General features: G+C 44.9%; 1 protein-coding gene across 1 annotated transcript in view; it reads right to left on the reverse strand.

The window, feature by feature from the left end:
- rasgef1ba (RasGEF domain family, member 1Ba) overlaps positions 1 to 10009 on the reverse strand; it is a 50690-nt gene extending 40681 nt beyond the window's left edge. The window contains exon 1 of the mRNA XM_031570714.1: positions 9815 to 10009. Coding sequence (XP_031426574.1) covers positions 9815 to 9994 — 180 coding nt within the window. The 5' untranslated portion in view covers positions 9995 to 10009. The remainder of the gene's footprint in view (positions 1 to 9814) is intronic.
- Between the last annotated feature and the right edge of the window lie 15022 nt (positions 10010 to 25031).

Raw genomic sequence — 25031 nt, forward strand, 5'->3', positions numbered from 1 at the left:
CAGTCCATGAACAGAGCACTCACACTCTCCAGAATCCGTCTTCACAGAGCTTTGCAGTTCCACAGGGAGGACAAGAACCTGACAATCTTTCCAAAATTCTTGAAAAGCAAAATCAGTTGACAAGTCTCCTAGTTAAACAGCAATTGTTGCATACTTTGCCGAAAGGAGATCTTGCAGTTTTTGATGGAAATATTTTGCAGTACAATTCCTTTATTCATTCATTTGAACACATCATTGAAAGCAGAACAGACAATAACCAAGACAGACTTCAATTCCTCATCCAGTACACAAAAGGACAAGCTCAGCAGCTAGTCAAAAGTTGCCAATTCATGGATGCAAATAGAGGCTATAGAAAAGCAAGGCAATTGCTTAAAGAGCATTTTGGAAACGCCTACAGGATCTCATGTGCTTACATTGAAAAGGCCCTCTCATGGCCTGAGATAAAATCAGAAGAACCAAGAGCTTTGCAGGACTTTGCATTGTTTTTGAGAAGTTGCTGCAATGCCATGGAACAGCTTCAGTACATGGAAGAGTTAGACACAATTTCGAACATGAGAAATATCATTTTCATATTGCCATATAAATTAAGAGAAAGATGGCGCTCAAAGGCCTGTGAAATACAACAACGCAATATCAGAGTGAGAATGGCTGACTTGGTATCCATCGAAAAACAGGCGACCATTGTCTCAGATCCAGTTTTTGGTGACATTCAGGAATCTGGCTCCAGCAAGGTCAAATCCAGACCCCCAATGAAGCCACTTCCTAAAGGTAGTTTTGCTACGCAAGTTGACGTGAAGCCGATTCAGCGAACATCAGAAGAAACCATGACACGAGACAAACCAAGAGCAAACCAAAACACAGTGCCAGACAAAGCATGTCTCTTCTGCAATGGTAAGCATGAGCTCATGACATGTTCTCAGTTTGATTCAAAGCCACATAGAGAGAAAATAGAATTTGTGATGCAGAATGGAGTCTGCTTTGGATGCCTGGCAAAGGCTGGACACATCAGCAAGGACTGTGCGAAACGTCTCCAGTGCACCATCTGTAAGAAGCAGCATCCAAGTGCCTTGCACATCAAGGCAAAAGAAACAAAGGAAGCCAAAGAGACAACACTGAACAGCATGCAGGTGTCTGTCAAAGCTGATGAACATACTGGGGCCGGTAATGTACAGAAATGCACTTTGTCCATTGTACCTGTTCAAGTGAAATGCACAAAAGGTAGTAAGATCATTAACACCTATGCCTTTCTAGATCCTGGCAGCTCTGCTACTTTTTGCACAGAAAATCTCCTGAACAAGCTTAACATCAGAGGAAAAAGGACCAACATCCTGTTGAAGACAATGAATCAAGAACAATCTGTGATTGCATACATGGCGAATGGAATAGAGGTTAGTGCTTTGAATGAAAACAACTTTATTGCACTGCCTGAGGTGTACACGCAAAAGACTATGCCTGTGGACACCGACAGCATTCCAAAGACAGAAGAGCTATCTAGGTGGCCTTACTTGAGTGAGATCCAGATCCCGAAAATCAAAGCTGAAGTGGAGTTATTGATTGGAAACAATGCTCCTAAAGCAATTGAACCATGGGAAATTATAAACAGTCGTGAAAATGGGCCGTATGCGGTGAAGACCCTATTGGGGTGGGTTATTAATGGTCCTCTAGATGACAGTGTCATGACAGACAGCAATGGGCGTCAGAATGTTACTGTCAACAGAATATCAGTTGCGAAGCTGGAAGATTTGCTTGTACAACAGTACAATCATGATTTTATTAGAGAGAACACTGATGTCACACAGTGGAAATTCATTGGAACAAAGCTGAATCCAGCAGATTTAGCATCTCGAGGAATGAGTGCAGACACATTCATCAAATGCAGTAGGTGGACCCACGGACCAGAGTTCCTGTGGAAATCAGAAGATGAGTGGCCACAGAACCCATTAGAAGCCATGCCACTCTCACAGGATGACCTTGAGGTCAAGAGATGCACAGCAGTGTACAGCGCTGTGATCAAGACACAGAACAATCCAACATGGCAGTTGCTTGAATACTTTTCAAGTTGGAATAAGTTAAAAAGAGCTGTCGTGTGGTACTTGAAATTGAGAAACCTTCTGCTTGCTCTTAGTGTGAATAGAAAGATGCATTGGAAAGTGTCTCCACAATCACAGACAAGAAGCCAGAGCAAAATGCTGGACAGCAAGAGAAAAGCCGGCAAGAACGAACCTGGCAGCCAATGTATTTCCCTGGAGGACCTGATGAGGGCGGAGAAAGCAATTATAAGGTTCTGTCAACATCAAAGCTATCCAGAGGAAATGGCAAAGCTGGAAAAGACGAAGTTTGTTGGAAAAGGACTAAGGCGGAACAGCACCATCTACAAGCTGGATCCTGTATTGGAGGACGGTCTTGAGAGTAGGAGGAAGACTCAGCAAGGCCGCAATGCCTGAGGAGGCTAAGCGTCCCATAATCCTGCCCAAACACATTCATGTCTCCACACTAATACTTCGACACATACATGAGCAGCTTGGACATGGCGGGAGAAACCATGTTCTCTCACAACTCCGAAAAAGATTTTGGATTGTTAATGCCAACTCCGCGGCTCGCAAAGTCATATCCAAGTGTGTTGTGTGCAGATGTGTCCGAGGAAGGATTGGAGAACAGAAGATGGCAGACCTGCCGAAAGAAAGACTCAAAGCTGACCTTCCACCTTTCAGCAATGTAGGTGTTGATTACTTTGGGCCTTTTGAAACAAAAAGAGGTAGAAGCCTAGTCAAGCGCTATGGTGTCATTTTTAATTGTATGTCAAGTAGAGCAGTACATTTGGAAATGGCACACTCCTTAGACACAGACTCTTGCATTCACGCTCTGAGGCGGTTCATAAGCAGAAGAGGTCAGGTGACATGTATCCGCTCTGACAACGGAACCAACCTCGTAGGAGCTAAAAGAGAATTACAAGATGCCATCTCAAACTGGAACAAAGAAAAGATTCAGAACACAATGCTCCAGAAAGGTATTCAGTGGACCTTCAATCCACCAGCAGCCTCACATCATGGTGGGGTGTGGGAGAGGATAATCCGTATGGTCAGGCAGACTGTCAACTCCATTGCTCATGAACAACCACTTGATGACGAAGGTTTGCAAACACTTTTCTGTGAGGTGGAAAGCATTCTGAACAGTCGCCCTATCAGCACAGTCCATGAAGATGATTCTGATCTTGAGGCACTAACACCTAATCATATTCTTCTTCTCAAGTGCCATCCTGCTTTTCCCCCTGGACTGTTTCAGAAGTCAGACACATACATCAGACGGCGCTGGAAACAAGTTCAGTTTCTTGCCGATCTCTTTTGGAAGAGATGGACGAAGGAATACCTTCCCCTGTTACAAGAAAGACAAAAATGGACTACAGTCAAGAAAGGATTTCAGGTAGAAGACATTGTGATGGTGGTGGACAGCACAGCCCCTCGTGGGTCCTGGAACCTTGGAAGAATAATAGAAGTCCAACCAGATTCCAGAGGTTTGGTGAGGACAGTGAAAATAATCACGAAGACTGGTGTGTTCGTGAGGCCAGTAACCAAGCTCTGTCTGCTTCTCGAAGGAGCAGAAAAGATGACCAAAGTCACCAGCCAGAGATGAGTAATACCCACTCATGATATGATTGAGTTAATGATTTAAGAATAACAGTAAACTACAATGAATGTAGGCTCCTTTATGATTTTGAATGTTGTAATAGTTGCCCATGCACACTATTAGGGGCCGGTGTGTAGGAGCCATTTAGGAGTATTTGGATTTGTACTGAATTATCCCAAATTAGGAAGTTGTGATTGGTTCTGAGTGTGTGCCCCCTATAGGTCAGACATTGATTGGCGTTGGGATAAGGGTGTGCCAGGCCAAGGAGAGTGGAGAGTTCTGGCGGCCTGCGCATATCATTATTGACCGTGACCGGGACCGGGAGGCGTGAATCGTGACCGTGAAAAAGACTTTAATGCTTTAATTTACTTTTGTTGTACGAAATAAATGGAAACAAGTTCATTATATCCACGTCTCATGGACTCTATTTAAATCACGCGTCAAGACACAATCGCCGGGAACTCCAAGAAGTGGTCAAACAAATTGGCAAGATTTAGCCACTACAAATAGAGATTAGGAGGAGGGGGCGAGGAGGAGGAAGATGAGGAGGAGGTGGAAGAGTAGGAAGATGTCTGCAGTGATTCACTTACGTAACAGGGATGGATTTATGTAAGACTTCTGCCATTCATTCACTAGGACAACTTTTCAAGGCCTTCTTACTTTATCTTTCTGCGTTCTCTGTCTGCCTTTCTCTCTCTCTTTCTCTATATCTGTCTCTTTCTATCTCCTTTTTAGTCCCTCTCTCTCTCTCTCTCTCTCTCTCTCTCATGGCCCAGAGAGAAGGGTGCAGATGGTGACCGGAGTGGGGCCTGCCTACAGCACTCCAAATGCCACACAGCGTAGGCACAGATGAAACTGGTGCCATCCCTTTCTCTTTTTTTCACTTTTCTCCTTCTAGCGTTTCCTTGTCACTCACTTTCTGTCACTCTCCTCACTGTCCCCATTTTTGTAAAAAGACAGGAGGTAAGAGAAAGAAAGAGACAAAAAGACAGAAAGACAAAAAAGAACGAAAGAAAAAAAGAAGAGAAATTCAGGCAGTTCGCCTAGATAGCATTTCTCCCTCAGCGGGTCCCTCTAGGTCTGGGCCAAGCGTCGGCGTTTTGGGGCCTGCCTGGGTGTGTGTTTGTCTGTGTGGAGATGAAAGGCGCTGCAGGCCAGGGAACAGATTGTGCCGATTCCCTTTTTTCGAGTGGATGGGAAGTCTGGCCAGGGCGCACAATGGTTCTTATGTAACGGCAGCAGAAGCTCGCCTGCAATCCGCTGCTGTTTTTGGCGCCAACCTTTTCATGTTTGGAGTAGGAACGAAGAGAGAGGGAGAGGGAGAAAGTGTATGAGTGAGAGAGAAAGAGAGAGTGTTTAAGGGAGAGACAGAGAGACAGAAAGAGGGGAAGAGAGAAAGACAGAATAAAAAAGAGAGGCCAAGTTCCTGACCACGGCGTCTACGGAGGGCCACCGTAAACATGTGCTGGGAGCTTAGCACCAGGCTAAATATAACAGCAGCAGGAGCAGGGAGGCTGGCAGGGTGGGAAACACAGCTGTCTTGAGCTGAGGTCCACAGTTGCACACATGGTCTCTCCTCTCATCTACACACTCCTCTCCTCGTGTCTCCTCTTCTTTCACCTCATCTAATCTACAAACACACCTTTCTTCTCATCTCATCTCATTCTCATCTACTCCTCTCCTTTCCCCCTCATCTACATGCTCCTCTCCTCTCCTTTCCGCTTTTCTCCTCTCCTCTTCTCTCATCTACAAGCTCTTCTCCACTCCTCTCCTCTTTCATCTACACACTCCCCTCCTATCCACTCATCTCCTCTCCTCTCTTCTCTACTCCTCTCCTCTCCTCTCATCTACACACTCCTCTGCTCTCCACTCCTCTCAATTCCTCTCCTCTTCTCTCCTCTCCTTTCCACACTCATCTTCTCTCCACTCCTCTCTTCTCCTCTCCTCTCCTGTCCTCTCCACTCCTCTCCTCTCCCCTCTACTCCTCTGCACCACTCCTCTCCTTTCATCTACACGCTCCTCTCATCTCATCTACACGCTCCTCTCCTCTCCTCTCCTCTCCCCTCTCCACTCCTCACCTCTCCTCTCCACTCCTCTCCTCTCATCTCCAAACTCCTCTCCACTTCTCTCATCTCCACTCCTCTCCACTCTTCTTTTCTCCTCTCCTCTCATCTCCACACCTCTCCTCATCTCCACTCTTCTTTTCTCATCTCCTCGCCTCTCCCTTCATCTCCTCTTCTCCTCTCCTCTCATCTCCACTCCTCTTTTCTCCTCTCCTCTCCTCTCGTCTCCTCTCCTCTCCTCTCCACTCCTCTCCACTCCTCTCCTCTCACTCCTCTCCATTCCTCCATTCAAACTCATCTCCCCTCATCTACACCGCGCCTCTTTTCTCCTCTCTTCTCCTCTCATCTAAACCAACTCATGTCTTCTCCTCTCTTCTCCTTTACACATTCTATCCCCTACTATTTTTGTATTTTACATTCTCCTCCACACAGACCAATCCCACTCACAGAGCTCTCGACAGACAAATTACAGCAGATTGGGATGAAATGAGAGAGTCGTCACCCGCACTGCTCTTCACATCTAGTCATTAAAATAAGGCTGCTGCTGGGGGTGCTTACGTCTGTTCAGAGGATTGGCAGCCATATTTAGTGGTCCAGATATTGTAAGCCATTTGTTTATCTGTCTGCCTTCAAACAGAGAGCCTTTGAGGAAGATCTCTCCTCGATCTGCAAACGATTATGGAGTGTTTCATAACAGCTCTCTTTGGCAGAGTGGAGAGGGTTGTTTTTAGAGGAAGAGGCAAAATGATTCCCACCCCCACCCCAACTTTTCCCTCGGAAAAGTGCACAGGGAAAAAGTGCACTTTAAACAAGAACTGTTTTTATAACTAAACCCAGCCCCCAGAAATCCAACGCTAAGGAAAACGTTGAGTGGACCTGAGCCTCTCTCTGACCTCCTCACTTCCCCCAGATTCCTATCACCAGCCTGGGGGGGCCACGAGAAGGGAAATGGCCAGCCACTGCAGGTAGAGCCTGGTATCAGAGCACGGCTTACGGAAATAATGGATCTTTATTGAGGGGGACGTTTTTTTCGGTGGAAATAAGACCAAGGTCTTTCCATAGGATATTTACCTTCCTTCTATTTGTTATTCTTCCCAATATTATCACAAGGTGAGGTTTCAGGTAGGGCTCAATACTCGCATTCACTCCAGAGGGGGGGATATATCCCTGAACGATCAAAGGACGATGAAGTCATGTATTAAAGGGGGTGAGGCTGTGGTAAAGACAGCCAGGCCTCACCGCCTACTGTGCACATCAATGTACTGCTCGCTATCTTCTCTCCCCATCTCTAAGCGTACCACAGACAAGCAATTACAGCCTAGTGTGTGTGTGTCTGTGTGTGTGTGTGTGTGTGTGTGTGTGTGTGTGCGTGAGCATGTGTGTGTTGCCCTTAAGGCCCTTCCACAATAAAACTTCAGGGACATGCTGTGTATCTACTACAGTAGTAGGCACGTGTTGCCCCTCAGGAACTTCCTGAGTGTGTGTTTGTGGTTTGTGTGTGTGTGTGCGTGTGTGTATGTCTGCAAAAGAGTACAAATGTATGTACAGTATGTCTGTGTGTGTGTGTGTGTGTGTGTGTGTGTGTGTGTGTGTGTGTGTTTGTGTGTGTGTGTGTGTGTGTGTGTGTGTGTGTGTGTGTGTGTGTGTGTGTATTGTCTTTATGTGTCCATATGCATAAGTGTGTGTATTTATGTGTTTCTGTGTGGGTTTTTGTGTGTGTTGGGCCACTGTTGTGTCTGGCAGGGTGAGGATGGAAGAGGAAGCCTGGTCGTGTAGGGTACTCCGTGTCCAGGACAGGGCCCAGAGCACCGGCACATGTCCTGTCTGTAAACACAGAGGATCTGCCAAAACCCGCCTGAGCGGAACCTGACAGTCTGTCCCAGAACCCCCCAGTCTCTTGCTGCATCCCTACATCTCCTGCATCGAGATCTCCTACATCCACAGGCCATTCATTCACTGAATATATATCAACAGACATATTTTCTCATAGACAGTTTGAACCCTAATCTTCTACAGTTAGTGCATATACGCTCACACAGTCACGTTTTTAATATCTATTTGAAGCATTTTCAAAGCTCATTGCACAAAAGAAAACAGAACATATTCACATGCTCGCCACATCTCATGTGTTCACTTTCATTCCATACTCGGTCATACTTTCAGTCCATTTGATATAAACAGTTCTGGAAACCCTTTGATGACCATCTCTCTACAGAACAACCCAACAACCCAACATAAATTCATTGAACTCTGCTGTTAGTTCTGCGCTGTTGTCAGGCACTGGAAACCAATTCATTGCACCTGCTATGAGGTCATCACCTATCACCACAGTCCATTTGAAATAAAGGACAAATTAACCAGTTCTTACCATGGGAAGGTTACATTTCTGCCTTAGGGAATCAAGAGCCCTTTTTCACACCGACAGAGTTGTACTTCTTTGAGTGCCGTAATTCAGAAATCCTTCAGAAATCAGACAGGCTTGCTAAATACTCCAATATCGGTCATTCTAGGAAGACACTCCGGAGGTGGCTTAATTTATCTGGGCTACGTTAAATCTCCCTTCATCTCCCTGTGGTTTAAGGAAGATCTTTCAAAAGAGCAGGGGCGAGCCCAAGAGATGAGGATAATCCAGCTGGATTAGGGCCCCATCAGGAACAACTCTTCACCGCAAGGGCATTTCTCCAGGCAGCCACAGAGGGGCTAAGACCACAGAATGGCCTCTTCTCCACATCTCTGGGGAATCTGATTTGAAGGTATTAGTGTGACAGACAGGGATCTAAAATCAATCAGTTTCCTACAGTTCCAGGCCACCAAACAACCGCTAGTGCGGAAACATACATGGCCCAAATCTGGAGTGATTTGGACTTATCTGCACCAGATAAAGTAAGTAGCACTGGGTGTCAGTAGCACTGGGTGTCAGTTACACCTTTAAGATGTACATGTAATGAAGACCTCAAACACGAGATGTCTTAAAATAGGAGTACTGGGCCATGGCCCCCACTAAGCCAGTACAGGGCCCTTGATTAGCTGAATAGTTTGACTTTGACCTCCATGTCATGCAGGGCACCTGATGTGCTATTTGTGTTGGGAGAAAAGTATATGAATTTACTCAGTATCTCGCGGTAGTCATGGCAAACATTTTAAACATTGCTATTTCTAAACGGTCAGCTCGATCACTGGCTGCGATGGCAAACATGAAAGCCTCTTGACGGCAGATGGCAAGGTCACAGAGACATCAAAGGGATCCCATTCAGCCTTCCCTCAAAGCAAGACAGAACTCAATGACCTCCTCTGATGCAACCCCGATATGAGAGCGTGTCCCCAAGTCCATCTTGATGAAATTACCTGCTGTTGGGTGTGCCCTGTTTTGTTTAGAGTCCTGCTGGAAACAGCCATCACCAGGCTCCGACACGACTGAGCTCTAAAATACAGGATGTCACACAGTCTGTTGTCTCCCAGGACTGGAGAAAGTGAAAGATTTTCAGCCGCGTGGAAACATGTAGTATTTCCTCTAAAGTACTTCGCAAACATCCAGTCGATGAGGCAACGGGAGCCCTGCTCTCTCTTTCTGCACTTAAAAGCTGCATTTTGCTGTGGAGTAGCCCAGGGCGAGGAGCTTGCTGTCTAAGTGCGCATTAAAACTGCACCATAGCCCAGGGCTAATTCTATTCCACCACTTATCCTCTGAACTTAAAAACTAATTTGGGTGCTCTGCCTATTGCCCTGTTCTTTCTTTCAATAATTCGTTTTTTTTTCTCTTTGTTGTTTACACAACATAGTTTAAATGTTACTCCTTACAAAATCACATATTTATGTCCTGTAGGTGGAGATTTTTATAAGGATGTGGCTGAGCTACGACATTCACATCTAAAGCTGATTTTGTTTAAGTTTAAGTGTGCGTTCTTATTTACCTATATACAGTTACATTTTAGTTTAATAGTCACACAGTAATGCAAAATGCAATGTTATAAGTCTTTGCGATGTATTTCTAAATCTACCTTATCATAAGATTATGTAAAAATATAAGGTTTGGACAAACAAATACGTATTAGTATAGATTGCCAGAACAAAATATCCAACCTGAGAATCCTCACCATGACCATTTGGGTAATCGACAGGACACTTACCATCACTGAGTAGAGTCTAGTGAAGAGTAACCGTGGCAACAGATGGAGAAGAGGGGAGAGGGAAAAGAGAGACAGCCGGACGAGGCATGAGGGAATGAGGGGACACGGCAACTGACCAGCGGGAAAACAGAAACAGAATAGAAAATAAACACAGTTCACCACAGTCGGCGTCACTGCCATTTGTCCTCTCAAGACTCTTTCACTTCTCTTCATAGCCACTGGAGTTTCGCAACCCGAGCCTACACATGCCTCTGGTGCAGAATATGCCCTGATATCATAGAATGTGCCACATCTGCCCCAGATCTGCCCCAGATCCCCAGCATCTGCCCCAGGGTGCCCGTCTACATCGTCAGCGATAACGACTGTAAAAACAATACAATTACTGTAAATACTATAGTTTTAAATATCACTCAATAACACAATATCACAACACACCAATGACACCGTCCACATCACACACACTATTCTTTCCGCTTATATCGTTACAGTTACAGTTGTCATTATAGTTATTGTTGGCCGTGTCGACAGGCCTTTTGACACTGGGTCAGTTCAAGAACAAGTCCTGCTTTGCTCTAGACACCCACTCCTCTCCCCTTTCCTGCAAAGCAAGGTTAGAAGTCATGACCAAGACTAGACACTTCATGTTAAGATGCTAAACACGTCCAAAGCTACTGAATACAAGACCTAGAAATATAAGTATCTAAATAGAATGGACTGGGCGCTGGGGTTTCTAAATGAACTAAATTAATTTGATAATGTAGATATGTCTTTATGTCTTACATTCAACAGTCATTTTAGAAGACGGTTTGACAACACGGTTATGAAGTCATTTTAGAACATGGGTTTTATGGTAAAGATACAGATAATTTCACATGAAGCCTTTAATTATACGCAAACTTCAGCTGAAGTTGTTGAGTGTACACTTTTACAGTGGTGCATAACTCAATTGATTAAAGCAATTTGAGGTTTTTGCTACCGGAAACCTTTCAGTTTATCTCACAATCACATCAAAGCTCAGAAGTTTGTAAGCAATATAACTGCTTTCATCCCTGTAATGGCTGACTGCTCAAGTAGTTCATGACCCAGAGTGATATAACTTAAACTCCATGTTCCTATGTGGTTGACGTGTAAAGAATGAAGCAGGAAGGCCCATTGTATGCCTCCATACATGAAGGTACATGCAGTATACATTACCCACGCTGCATTTCTTCAGCATACTTATTTGGTTGGACATGTTTTGTAATCTGCAGTGTTTTGGAACTCTGTGTGCTGCTGAGCTCTCATCTTCCCTCTCGCTTCCTGTGTTGTGCAATCACATGCGTGTGTGTGTGTGTGTGTCTGTGTGTATGTGTGTGTGTGTGTGTGAGTGTGTGTGTACGTATGTGTGTGTGTGTGTGTTATGTGTGCATAGACAGAGAGAGAGAAAGAGAGAGAGAGAGAGACGTCTTGACCCTGAAACCTCCAGCGTGAAAACATTGACCTGCTGTGCAGAAGCGGTAACGAGAAGAGGCACAGCAGACAGGGGCTACTTCACACGCCATTCCAGACCATGCCACGCCACGCAAGGCCAGCCAAGCATGCCCCTACAAAAAAAAGGCAAAATTATATAACCAAATATTTGCCCTCGAAAGAAGTTCGGACCACGCGGCTATTTATGTAACCCAGATCCCACCCGTTCCTTTATGTTGAGGTGACGGGGGCGAGAGGCCGTGAAATGAGGGATAATCTAATCAGAGGTTGGAGAGTTGGCTTGAAAACTCCACATGAGGACCAGTGCATTAAGCAACAGAGGGCTCCCCAATCAGACAAAACAAAAACATTACACCCTACCAAGGGCTCAACAACAACAAATTATAGCATTCCATATGCCAATATGTTTATGAGATAGTGATTTCATTCTCATAACAGTGGGTTCAGATAAAGTGTTACCACCGTAGTAGTAGTTCTAGTGACCCAGAAAAGAATGCAGCTGAGTCCCAAGTCCCAGTCATTTACTGCAAAGCTCAGGAGGTTTCTGTGTGTCTTCACTCGGATGCCTGATAGCAGTGACATTGAGATTCCTATGGTCTGAGGCTCTGCGACGCAGTTTCAAACACACTGTGTCTGACCCCAAGGGGGCCACTGTTAGCTGCAAGGTCTTGAAAAGTAAAACAAGATTCTGTCACTGCTCATCAACAATAATAACAACAACACTGTATTTGTATAGCACTTTTCATTAAAAAAGAATGCAGCTCCAAATGACATACTAACTAAAATTTCAGTTATATGCACCAAATAATATAAATGATTTGGTGCAAAATAATGATATTATATTATCTATATAAACAATACAAAATAAAATCATTTGAAAATAAATTGTATGGAATGGTGGATATATGATTCGGGATTTTCAATCTCGAAACTCAGATAGACTCGGTTTAAGACTATTAAAATGAATTAGACTAATTAACCAAATCACACAATGTTGACGAAAGAAGTCAGAAGTGAAACAGATTGATTCGTGACTTTCTCTTCCCTTCCCCTTCTCTTTCTATCTTTTATTCTCCTTTTGTGTTCTGGTGCTGAGTGACAAGTCTGGCACGACTCCTCACGCAAGCTTTAGTCAAATGTGACTACTGACGACACGCCATCAAATTCGCCTCAAGTAAGGAATAACTTTCCACATTCTTAAGGTCATGACTAGTAGAACAGAAAAAAAACAGTAAAAGCTATGCTATTTCTCTGGATAGCAAGTGTGTTTGTGGACACGGACCGATGCCTAGACAGAGTATGCACAGGTCATCATTAGTGTACATCACAATGTAAAATCATTGTCACACTACCTGGGCCTGCAAACAAATATTTCTAAACCAGGTAAACTGAAGAGTGCAGCACAGGGCCAAAAATATCTTTATAATAATAACTCTATAATAATAACGTTGCCCTCTTCCTCCAGCGAGATGTCCTCATTTTTATCCACAGCACAAATAAATATTTCGCTAACTTCCTATGTGCTGGAAGTGCATGTATAACCAGACCATGTTTCTGCGTACTGTTCCTGAGCCAGTTTACTCAAACGTCCTGCCTTGTCATAACCTTTGTAAACAGAGCACAGGAACTGAGCCCAGGCTAGACACTGAGGGGGTGCATCTTCCCTCTCTTCCTCAGACAAGGCTTGGAAATGTCAGACCAGACAGAGACGGAACATTCTAGATGTTTCTTTCCCCACCCAAGGCCCTGCACTAGCTAACGCTCTCCCTCACTTTACTTCACTTCCTCATTCTGTTGATGAAGGCCATCAGATTAAAATGGCTGGTCAAAGGTTCTAAACATAGACTTTTCACCCCAGTAATAACTAATGGCTGTTTATCAGTGGATGGTGAAGGGGTTGGAATTTATGATTTATGTAACTGGATATTCACTGGATTATCTCAATTAGGAAGAGGTGATAGTGTAAAGTACTCCTTCACGAGTCTAGTTTCTGATACATATTTCCAGGAGTAAAGCCTTGGTGAGGACTGTAACTGCCTGAGGCTGGACTTTCCCCCTCTGGACAAGATAAGCTGGTCTGTTCCCTGTTCCCGGAGGGTTTAACAGTAAAATTACTTCTGTAACTGAACTCTCAAAACCTTAATTAGAAAGTGACACTTTGGGCAGGACTTGTAATGTTCTGAGGCTAGACTTTCCCCCTCTGGCTGTGACAGAATCAGCAAAAGGAGTGATCACCCGACATGGCTTTATCCCCCCTGACCCCCCCACCCCCTCCCCTTTAATTTGTCACCCTTTATTCACTCTGTCTCACCCTGTCATTCTACTCCATTTGGCTGTCAGTGCTGTCAATCCATGTTCATCTCAGCAGCCTTTGATCACTTTTCATGGTTTGTTCCCTGTGCATCTGTTCCTTTTCTTTCTCTTTCATTACAGTCCGCTCTGCCTTCTGCATGTACTTGTTGCATGCAGTCTGTTTGCTCCTCTGACACGCTCTCTCTGCGTGAACTTATGTCTTTCATCTTTTATCTTTCATCTGCCCATCTTTCAGTTTTGCCTTTCTATTTCGCATCTCCATTTTTTTTTTTTTTCTCACTTCGTGTCGCTCTGTCTGTCCATCAGTTAACAAAATGTGTCCATGTTTGCCATCTCTTTCTCTCCACCTCTCTATCCCTCTGCCTTCACTCTCTTCCTCCAAATCTCCCTCTTTCTCTCTGACTCTCCCTCAGTCTTCCCTTGTAAAAGTGTCTCTCTCTATCTCTTTCTCTTCTGCTCTGCATGAGAGACCCCCCAGCCCCAGTGCTGTCCTGGCGTTCAGGCCAATTACTCGTGCCCAGTGGAGCAGTGAGAGAGGCCGGCTGCACCTGTCCCACGCTCGCCAGCGCAACCCTGGGGAGAGATCTCAGGCCTGGGGAGGGATGTCTGCTACCGCTCCCACAGACCCCATCCCCACACCCCCACCCCCCCCCGTCTCCATGCATCTGCAGCTTTCCGACCCCTCTTTTACTCCTGGCATTGTGCCCCCCATCCCCATCCTCTCTCTCTCTACCATCATGTACTCTTCCCAGCTCTCCCGCAGACGCTGCCCCTTCCCTCCCCATCCTTCCTGTCCTGTCACTTCATGTCACACTTTATGCTTCTGGTGTTACTCCACCTCCCCTCTCGCTGTACTTTTCCCCCTTTCTCTTTCTCTGTCCCTCCATTTTTTTTCAGCCATTCTCCCTTCCTCTTACCACCCCCCCCACCCCCCCCATATCCTCCTCACTGGGTGTGCTTTTCCTTGGCAGATGACTAAGAGAACATGCTGTATATGACATTCCCGAAGGTTTATCAGCTGTGGTCCAGTAGCCTTTCCTCCCAGTACTGGTCTGTGTGGGAGAGCGCACGGGGAAGCTGAAGGCTTTTAGTTATTGAAAAACCTGTTGACAATTTCTGCATCCGTCAGCTTATTTTATTACTTTAAATCATAAACTGTCTATTTCCTCATCAAATAATCAGACAAATATAGTACCATCTATAGGAAGTCCATTATTTTAAAACATCTTTTGATTTATAAATATTTGTCCTATATTTGTCAAATTTACATTCATTAGAAAAAATACCTAAAATAGACATTACATAAATAATTGATGACATGTTCATCCAAACACGTCTAAGGAACTGGGTCACAGGGCTGGCACGGGATATCTTGTCCCGGCTGCTTCATGACATAATTACTGACACAGAACATTCTGAATGTTCCACTTGTGCTGAATCCACTCAAACATAAATATGGAGGTTTGCTAAACACTTAATGTTTTTCTTTTCTTAAATGCACTACATGTTCGAAGGGAAGATAAGAGTCTTAAGGAAACAGAGCCTTCCAAAGGAAGTTTGCAACTAATTTGAAAATGAAAATACTTCTGCAATGATTCCATAGACATTATATTAAAGAGACTACTCCCATTGAATCCACGGGCCCATGAAGCCAATACAGATGGATGGACAGATAGGGAGAGAGAATTGGTTCACCCCTGTCTTTGCAATAAAACAAACTGGAATTGAATTTGACCTGTTAGAGAGAATGTGAGGGTGAGAGAGAGAGAGAGAGAGAGAGAGAGAGAGAGAGAGAGAACAGAGCAGAGCAGAGCTCTTCTCCAAGCCACAGGTCAGTCAGTTTGTGAGGCTGGACTCCTCTGCAGTCCTCTGACGTGTCACACACAGACAGCCCGGTGCAGGATTCTGCCTCAGGAGCTCTGTGCCTCTCCTCTGGCAGGGTCTGTGTTTCACCTCTGATCTGTGGAGTGGGGGTTGGTGGTGGGACTATCATGTGACTGACTGACTAGCACTGACCAGCACTGTAAGGGATCATTCTCCAGGTGTAAATATCATCTGATCAGGAAGTCCTTAGTGTGAGGGAAAAACTCAGGATTTATTCCAAGGTCATAACTACCGCCGTAGACAGTGCTTATTAATGATTGGGTTTTTCTTCCCCGGAGGTGTCCAGAGACGTCATTATCTGTATCTGTATCTGTATCTGTATCTGTATCTTTGTCTGTATCTGTATCTGTATCTGTATCTGTATCTGTATCTGTATCTTTGTCTGTATCTGTATCTGTATCTGTATCTGTATCTGTATCTGTATCTGTATCTGTATCTGTGTCTGTGTCTGTATCTGTTCTACCGACAAAATGATCGGTCTCTGTCTGCATTTGGAATAGAACAGGGGTTCTCAAACTTTTGCAAGCTGGGCCCCCCCAAAGCTGGTTAGGGGTAGTTGGGGCCCCCCCGCCGCCCGTGGCCCGCTGCCACCGCCCTCAACTACATCACCATATATAGATAGATAGATAGATAGATAGATAGCCTATTGTTATTGATAGGCCTGACATGTCAAGGTTAGGCTATTGTTATTGTTAGGCCCATACAGACAATTATTATTACTATTTTTTATTATTATTATTATTATTATTATTATTATTATTATCAGTAATACTAGGCCTATTAGTAGGCTATTCATTATTATCACCATCATTATGTTATTATTATTATAATTATTGATTATCGACCAATTATTATTGTATTATTATAATTGTCATAATAATAATAAGTGTTATTATTGCTATCATTAGGATACTGTTATTATTATGGGCCTCTTGTGATCTTTACAAAAAAAATCCTACAGGTCTGTCAATGTGAGACATGAGCCTGCTTTGCCCTGCAAAGGTCCTCAAATCTTGGGGCAATGTTTGACAAACATATCCTCAGGTCATCCTCCATCTGTGCGCTGTTGCGGTATTTCGTTTTGAGCGCAGTCAGTCTTGAAAAGCCTGCCTCGCACAAATATGTCGATGCGAAAAGGAGGAGCATTTTTAAGGCTATGTCACAAAGCTGATCATTGCTACCCAGAATGACGAAAGAGGGGAGATGCTTAAGTCTACTGTCACTCTTCAGCTGCTCTTTCATGTATATTGACAGCTCGTCTGCTGAGCAGAGAAATGGATCCCGAACTCAGGCGAATGAACGGTAGTCCTCTTTGAAATAGGACCCAAACTGATTTCTGATATTCGGCGTGATACAGTGTCATTTGACATAGGTATTGCGCTGAGTTTAGCTCCTATTCTACACGTCTTGCGCGGCCGGCAAAATCAGTGTTTCGGCAATTGTATGGTGTTGGCCAAGCTTAGCAATTCTATGAGCAACTACATAAGATGCCTCCATACACTGCTTGGAGATGGTGGTTCGTTGTTGCTGGAGGCCATCACGTTCATGTTTAAAGAAGTCCACAGGCTTCTCTTTCTGACTTTTACGAATCAGAAACGTGTCCATAGTTGTGTTTGTTTGCTGATACAGTGTGTGTGAAGTTAATAAAGTTCTAATTTCAACGTCGTGTTCTTGTATGTGTGGTTGTGAACGACACGAATAATGGATAAGGATAAGGCTGTGCTAGGCAATGATTCCTAACAAAACTAACTGTACACAATGTAGACAGGGACAGCAAAAAATAGTATTCAAGTGCTGGTGTTTTATTTGTTGCAACACGGTGGATGATACACAAATGTAAAGGTAGGTGTTAAGGAGAAAAGGTTGGAAGAAGGTAGCTAGCTAGGCTAGCTCTCGGGGTTACGAGCTTTTTCAAAATACTGTGGAGCAAATTACTCCTTAGAATAGGCTACGAATAGACCTACTGCAAGCGCAGTAAGGTATTACTAAGGAAGGAGTGAGTCTTTAAAAAGACTATTTATAAAGCAATGAATATCTGAATGATACAGGAAACAAGAGAAATTGAACAAACTCTGCAGAGTGTCGTCTCAGGGTGAGCGCTTACCTGCGGTTTTTTTTTATACTCGGAAACTTAGGTGCAACTCGCGTTCAAATGATAAAACTCCGTTTTGATTGGTGGATCAGGAGCAAAACCGTATTTGATTGGTTTGGGTCAGTCCAGCCCCTTGCATTTCGCCACTGAGGGAGCTTTCACTAACCAGTGACAGGTCGGCGGTAGTTTTTTTTTTCTCCGTCTGTGACATCGCGCCCCCCCCTGGAGAGTGTTCGCGCCCCCCACTTTGAGAACCACTGGAATAGAAGAACGGAAGTAGGCTTAGTTATACAAGAAGTCAGCTTAAGTTGGGGAAATTGCTGTGCCTTCAAAGCATCAAATTGATTTAATTCTGGCATATAGTTCATTATGAAATATATTTCCACATCCTCATACTGTACTTTTCATCCCCTCCCCAATAAATGTACGCATGTTCCATCCTATTTTGGGAATGATTTTTGGACAGTTTTGCCAGACCAAGGATATCATGATATCTGGATATCATGCCCACCCCCGGATTTCGCTCTTGGTTTAGTCTGCCTGAAACTTGCTATTTGCAGGGATGTGTGCGTGTGGAGAGTACTGGGTCTATGTGAACTCTTATCTGGGAAAACAGCACTCTGCTGTGTTTTCTGTGTTGTGACATTGCAGTGACGTCCTCCATCCAGAACAACAGTTTTATTTTTAGCTTTTCCCACCAGCGCCGAGCCCAAACATAGCTGAGTGGATTCAGACAAACAGATTGTGATTACAGAGGCACCAACAAGGCATGCCTAGCACAACCCCAATCATCCCAATCAATGCTACTGTTTGGGTGCATGAAACAGACAGCCAATAATGAACAAATAACCCTTGCGGAGCTGAAACTGAGTGTTTATGCAAGATGCCCAATGTGAGGGATGAGGACATCTATCCACTGTCCTGTATGTCCGAGACAAAAGACAACTGCGGGCAAAAGGCAAAAAGTTGTGTCCGAGGACAGGTACAGTTAATCATTCCGGAGACACTTTTATCCTAAGCAACTTCCAGTACCGTGCAGCTATACAGTAGACTTTTTATCAATGCTGCACGTGTGCTCCCTAGATCCCTAGACCAGCCATGCCAGTGGTGTTGTTAGCACCTTGGCCTAGCGGCTGAGATACAGCACAGGAGGACACAAGACGGCTAAAGCAACCACAGAGAAGGTGAGCAAAACCACTCATCGCTGGCAGATACATTTGGCTTGGAAAACCACTCACTGCAATATTGCATTTTACGTGCTGTGATAGAAATAGGGCAGAAACTGCTTTGAACTAGCAGGCCAAATGTGCAGAGTCGGTATGCTTGCGTTTGCCTCAGCAATTTAACAAATGACTTAACACATCTAATTGCTCCTAACACAGAGCCACCGTGTCTGCCAGCTACGGGGCAAACGTGCATGATGAATAAAACATCGCCTCACCCAACCTCACCCCACCGCCTCTTTCCTTTCTCTTCCACATAAAAGAGAGAGAGAGAGAGAGAGAGAGATAGAGAGAGAGAGAGAGAGAGAGAGAGGGAATGAGAGAGAAAAAAAACATGTAATTCCTTGAGGCGAGACCCCCCTCTTCACCAGCTACAAAAAAACCAACACATAAATGAGCTACATGATGCCTTGATTGTTCTGCCCTCATACCCTCACTTTATCTTGTTTTCTTTTTAAAAAGAGGAGCGATGTGGTCAATTATTCATGAAAAGCCACTAACAGCCTTTTTTTTGATGGGGAAGTGTAGCTGGTGCTTTCCCCCTCCCTGTAAAAAGTTGAGTGAAAAGTTCATCTCTTTTCCTGGGGTCTGCGCATAGCTGTCCTCTCCAGGCCATTTAAAATGCATGGGAGAGCTCTCTGCTAACCCGCTGCTAGCACTGCGTGTGTCTGTGCACTTCGCTCACACAGAGCCTGTGGTAGCCCCCTTTTATCCTCGGCTGACTCTACTTTCAATTGCTTTCTGTGTTTCTGCTAGGCGTCTCTTTACTTTAGCTCATAGTCTGTGCTTCAGAGAACTTCAGAGTTTCCACTCAATTCAGGTTAGTTTGTGTACATTGCATCATTAGCAATGAGCATATCTCTCATCTCTAAACAAATATTACTCACCCTAACACTAACCCTAGGACAATTCAGAAGACTGTGTGACCTCAATATTATTGTAATGGGTAGCCTTGGTAAACTTAAGAGTGTGCAGTAATCACGAGTGTTGTGGATGTAAACAGTTGTAGTGGCATAATATAAGAGTGCTGTGATTGTGTGTACAAATGTAACCAATGAGCTGTAGTGTTACCGTAGTTCACAGGTGTTTGATGTGACGTGTAGTAGGACTGCCCCATTGCCTTGTTTTCTTTCTCTCTCGGTCTGCTGTCCACTGATTGCTGTCCTATCCCTCTGTTTTAGCTCTACCAATCCGTGAACCTCAGACGTGATTGAACGCAGTACTTAATGCAGACGGGAACTTATTCATAGGAGAGGCGTTTTGTGAAGGGAGCACCGGAATCCACGAGCGGCCTGGTTGCAATTGAGTGGCTACATCTTTAGATGTTGGTATAAAGGAGTTTTCCTCCGTGGCGATTGCGCCTCCCAAGCCAGCTCTGCTACAGGCTTGTATTCCGCCTGGAGAGTTTCTCTATCAGGCACGCAAGGTTCCTGTGCTTCCTCGCAGGCTTCGACCTCCGTAGGTACTTTGTATGTGTGTAACTGAGCATCGGAACCGGCCTAGCTATTGCTATTCGGGCGTCATTGACGCTGCCGGTTGCCGTGAGTAGCTTGTGTGGTTGCCAGTTTTGTGACCGATCCTCGTAGTCACATTGGCAGTTTACCAATGGTTGCCAGACATTGTGTTTTAGCTGCTATTCAGAACACCTGTTATTTATACTATTTATTGCCTGTACCTATTTATTGGGGATTAGTGGACTGCCCACTGTCCCTTGTTGGTATTTTTGTATCTGTTTTTACTATTGTGACTCTAAATTACAATGCATTGTACTCTTGCCTATTGTGAGTGTTTTAACCAGCCACAAGCTTGAACGAACCTGTGCTAAACTTAAGTAATTATAATTACTGCCCTTCTGGGCTGGCGTAGTCGGCTACTTTCACTATTCCCTAGTGGTAAATCTTAGTATAGGCCTTTTCGGCCCTTACATTATTTCCTGCAAGCTCAGCTTAATCGCGGAGACTGTATTTCTGTGAACTCCACATACTTCAGTTAACACTTTGTATTTCCACTACTAATTAGCTTTGCATTACATCACCAACTGTGCTGCCAGCTAAATTCATGTCACTGGAAGACTACATGCTACCTTTACTCACAGTAACTAACAAGGTGCAGGAATAGGGCTGGTCATCTTGTTGAGGCTACTCTGCTCTTTTGCTAAACTAAATGCTAAATCTCGAAGGCTTTGCTAAAGCTGAGCTCCACAGGTATACTGCCCCACTGCCATCTACGGTGATTCACATGTCTCAGTACAGAGCAACTTCACATTATATCAGTGGCTGTTATCACAGCCCAATTCAAATCACAGAAAAGAAGTGCCACCTGCTAACCTTTGCTGACATGAACGTAGCTCTAAAGGTAAAGCAATAACACACTCTAACGCTGCAGGTCACAAGCTATGCTAAATGCTAACTTCCCTTGCTGCCACTGCAGCAGTCATTGTGCTGAGCTCTATGGCTTTACATGTGTGCTTCTGGCTAAGCAGTGGCGCAGGAGTTCAGCACAGGGTTTGGAAGGAGCACATGGGTTTTTAGGGTAATAGAGGTTGAGTATGAATGAGTATGTTTGAGTCTCAGTGTGTGTGTGTGTGTGTGTGTGCACGTGCGTGCAATATGTTTGTCTGTGTGTGGTGTGTGTGCTAGGGGTCAGGGGTCACTGTGACACTGTGCTCCTGTTACTGTAAGTCACGGGTTTGAGGTTGCTGAGTCAGCATCCTCATTTCAGGAACAGACAGCTTAGAACACATGGCACAACGCCAGCTCCCCCTATAACAGGATGTGTGTGTGTGTGTGTGTGAGAGAGAGAGAGAGGTGGAGGGCGAGAGACAGTTTATAGCACATGGAACAATGCCAGCTCCCCCTATTACAGGAGATGTGTGTGTGTGTGAGAGAGAGAGAGAGAGAGAGAGTGGCATGAAGAGATGGAGGGAGAGAGAGATTAAAAGATGCAAAGAGCTGTGAGATAGAGCGAGAGAGAATTAGATGGAGGGAGACAGAGAGAACGATGTAGACAGAGTGAGGGGCAGAAATGAAAAGACACAGAGAAACAGAGAGAGAGAGAGAAAAGAGATGAGGGTGGGGAGGTGTGGAGGAGAAAGAGGAGAGAGAGAGAAGAGAGGAGGGTGGGGAGGTGTGGAGGAAAAAGAGGAGAGAGAGAGAGAGAGAAAAGAGATGAGAGTGGGGAGGTGTGGAGGAGAAAGAGGAGAGAGAGAAGAGATGAGGGTGGGGAGGTGTGGAGGAGAAAGAGGAGAGAGAGAAGAGATGAGGGTGGGGAGGTGTGGAGGAGAAAGAGGAGAGAGAGAAGAGATGAGGGTGGGGAGGTGTGGAGGAGAAAGAGGAGAGAGACGGAAGAAACCACAACACATCCGATCTCCTCTCAGGGCCACGCCGAGGAAGCATGAGCGTCAGCATGATGGTTACTGTGACAACCCCTTCATGTCAGCATGATGGTTACTGTGACAACCCCCTCATTACGTCCTGGCGCGCGGCTCTGAGGGTGGGGCTGGCCGTCTGGGTCTGCCTCACCACTGAGAGGATGGGAGCTGCTCAGGGACTTGGAAACTGGTCTTTCCAGATTCCAGCCAAAAATGCTCCAGTCTTATTCCCAATGAGTTGTACTGTATATATGAATGTTTATGAGATAAAACTAAACCATATACGTATATGGAAACTATTCCTGTGCTTTTCTATGAATTTTACACTGTGAAATTTAGAGGAATATGAATATGGAAATACAACTACATACTACTGAATATAACAAGGCCGTAAGGACAAGAGAGGATTATCGAGAGTGTGTGTTTATGACAGAGGCTATTACGCAAAGGCTGTGATAGAAAATACACTGAGGCAGAAATGATTTGCCAGAGGATGTTTGAGCTTCAACGGAGCAGGTAAATGCTTTTGCAAACTAAACATAATAGAGTTTGCCATACCATACTGATTACGTTGTCACAATATGCTATCTCCATAGCCTCGGGATATTTTCCAACAACAAGGTTCAAGCTTTCAGACGCTGCTTACAAATAGCTTTGAGCTAATCCAGAAGTAAAACTATTCAAGCCAATACCTCATCCACTGCAGTCTGCATCACAGCTTTATCGACCCATAGTCACTCACTTTGTCCACAAATGGGAGAAGTGAATGTCAGTGAGACTGACTGACTTCCTCCGCCTATAGCTCCATATGTCTCCATTCAACAAGAACACAGCCCTGACCTCAAAACAGACTTAGACAGAGACAGGGGTGTGGGCCACTTCCAATCAATAACTCTGCACAGAAACAATGCAGATTTAGCCCGGCTATCTGCCCTACAAGCAGGGGACTCATAAAGCCAATCTGCTGCATTCAGTGGGCCTGGCTGTCCATGCAGAACGGAAGGACCATAAAGGCAACTTCTGCCGAGCTAGAGGGGCGGACGGTGGGAGAGATGGCCCTGGACCATATGGGCTTTTGTGTGAGCGGTGTGTGTGTGTGTGTGTGTGTGTGTGTGCATCCGTGAGGTAGTGTTTACCTCCTACACGTATACAAACAAATGCAAAGACAAACACGCAACCAGACAAAAGCACACACACACACACACACACACACACACACACACAGAGACACACACACACACACAGAGACACACACACACACACACACAGAGACACACACACACACACACACACACACACACACACACACACACACACACACACACACACAAGCAGGTGTAAACTCTTCCTCTCTCTCTCTCACGGACAAACTCACAGCATGTGTGAACTGTATCACACACACACACACACACACTTAACAGTTAGATTAAAGGCTCCCTGGAAACACACAAAAAAAACAAAATCGGCACACAAAAACAAAATGAGTCAACTGTGAAAAAAGAACAGAAAGAGAAAGAAAGACAGAAACCTATGGCCTCCCCCATGCTGTTCATGACACAGAGACAAACACAGCCACTGTGTCTACCTCTGCAGTAGCAAAAGTGCTTCCATGTGTCTGTGTTTGAGATCTAAAAGGACCACTGCACCTGTTGTTGGGGTGAGTGCTGAGTACTGAGTGCTTGAGTATCCTACATAATAGCAGTTTGACAGCACACATCACACACATACTTACACACACACACACGCACACAAGTCAGAGGAGTCAAGCCAACAATGTGTCCACATGGGTATATCGCGTTAGAGTGTGTTATTGCTTTACCTTTAGAGCTACGTTCATGTCAGCAAAGGTTAGCAGGTGGCACTTCTTTTCTGTGATTTGAATTGGGCTGTGATAACAGAGAAGAAGACCAGGTTGCTGCGGCAGCCTGTGATGGAAAAGAGAACCGAAAAGAGCATGTGGAGTAGACTGAAGAGTGGAGGTGTTTGAAAAGCGTCATTGGCTCAGCCTTTAAACCGGATAATGCAGTCGAAACCCCCCCCCCCTTCCCCAAAGGCCCATCTCTGGCTGTAGAGGTTTTATGAGCGAGATGAATCATGGAGAGGCCCTGCCCTGCGTAACTCGTCTGGCGCTCATCCAGACCGAATCTGCTAAGAGCATGAAAAGATGTCATCACTTTAGCTACTGGCCAGCTAACTCCATCCACTCCTCTTGTGCTGGTGTCTGTGTGTGTGCACTTGCTAAGTCCATCCACTTTTCTTGTGCTGGTGTGTGTGTGTGTGCGTTTGCTAACACCCTCCACCTCTCTTGTGCTGGTGTGTGTGTGTGTGTGTGTGCGTTTGCTAACACCCTCCACCTCTCTTGTGCTGGTGTGTGTGTGCACTTGCTAACTCCATCCACACATCTTGTGCTGGTGTGTGTGTGTGTGTGTGTGCACTTGCTAACTCCATCCACACATCTTGTGCTGGTGTGTATGTGTGTGCTGGTGTGTGTGTGTGTGTGTGTGTGTGCTGGTGTGTGTGTGTGTGTGTGTGTGTGTGTGTGCTGGTGTGTGTGTGTGTGTGTGTGTGTGTTAGGGTGGCAGGAATATGATCTCAGGTACATGTAGAAGTTGTAGCTTTTGTAAAAAACATTTTTATAAAAATGTCATTTGAGACTTCTAAGATTAAACAGCATTGCTGTATTGTTTCTTTCATGCCATCTTTTCAATTTGCTTACAAGATTTTCCTAGTCTGAAAATGTAAATACTGCAAATGCACATATTTGACCCAGAACTTAAGATGCTTGAATCCTGGAGCGCGATCCTCTCAATTTAGGACGACACCATTCTGGCTGGTCTAGAACAGCCTTATATATTTTTCAACAAA

This window comes from Clupea harengus, chromosome 7, assembly GCF_900700415.2.
Source record: "Clupea harengus chromosome 7, Ch_v2.0.2, whole genome shotgun sequence".
NCBI lineage: Eukaryota > Metazoa > Chordata > Actinopteri > Clupeiformes > Clupeidae > Clupea > Clupea harengus.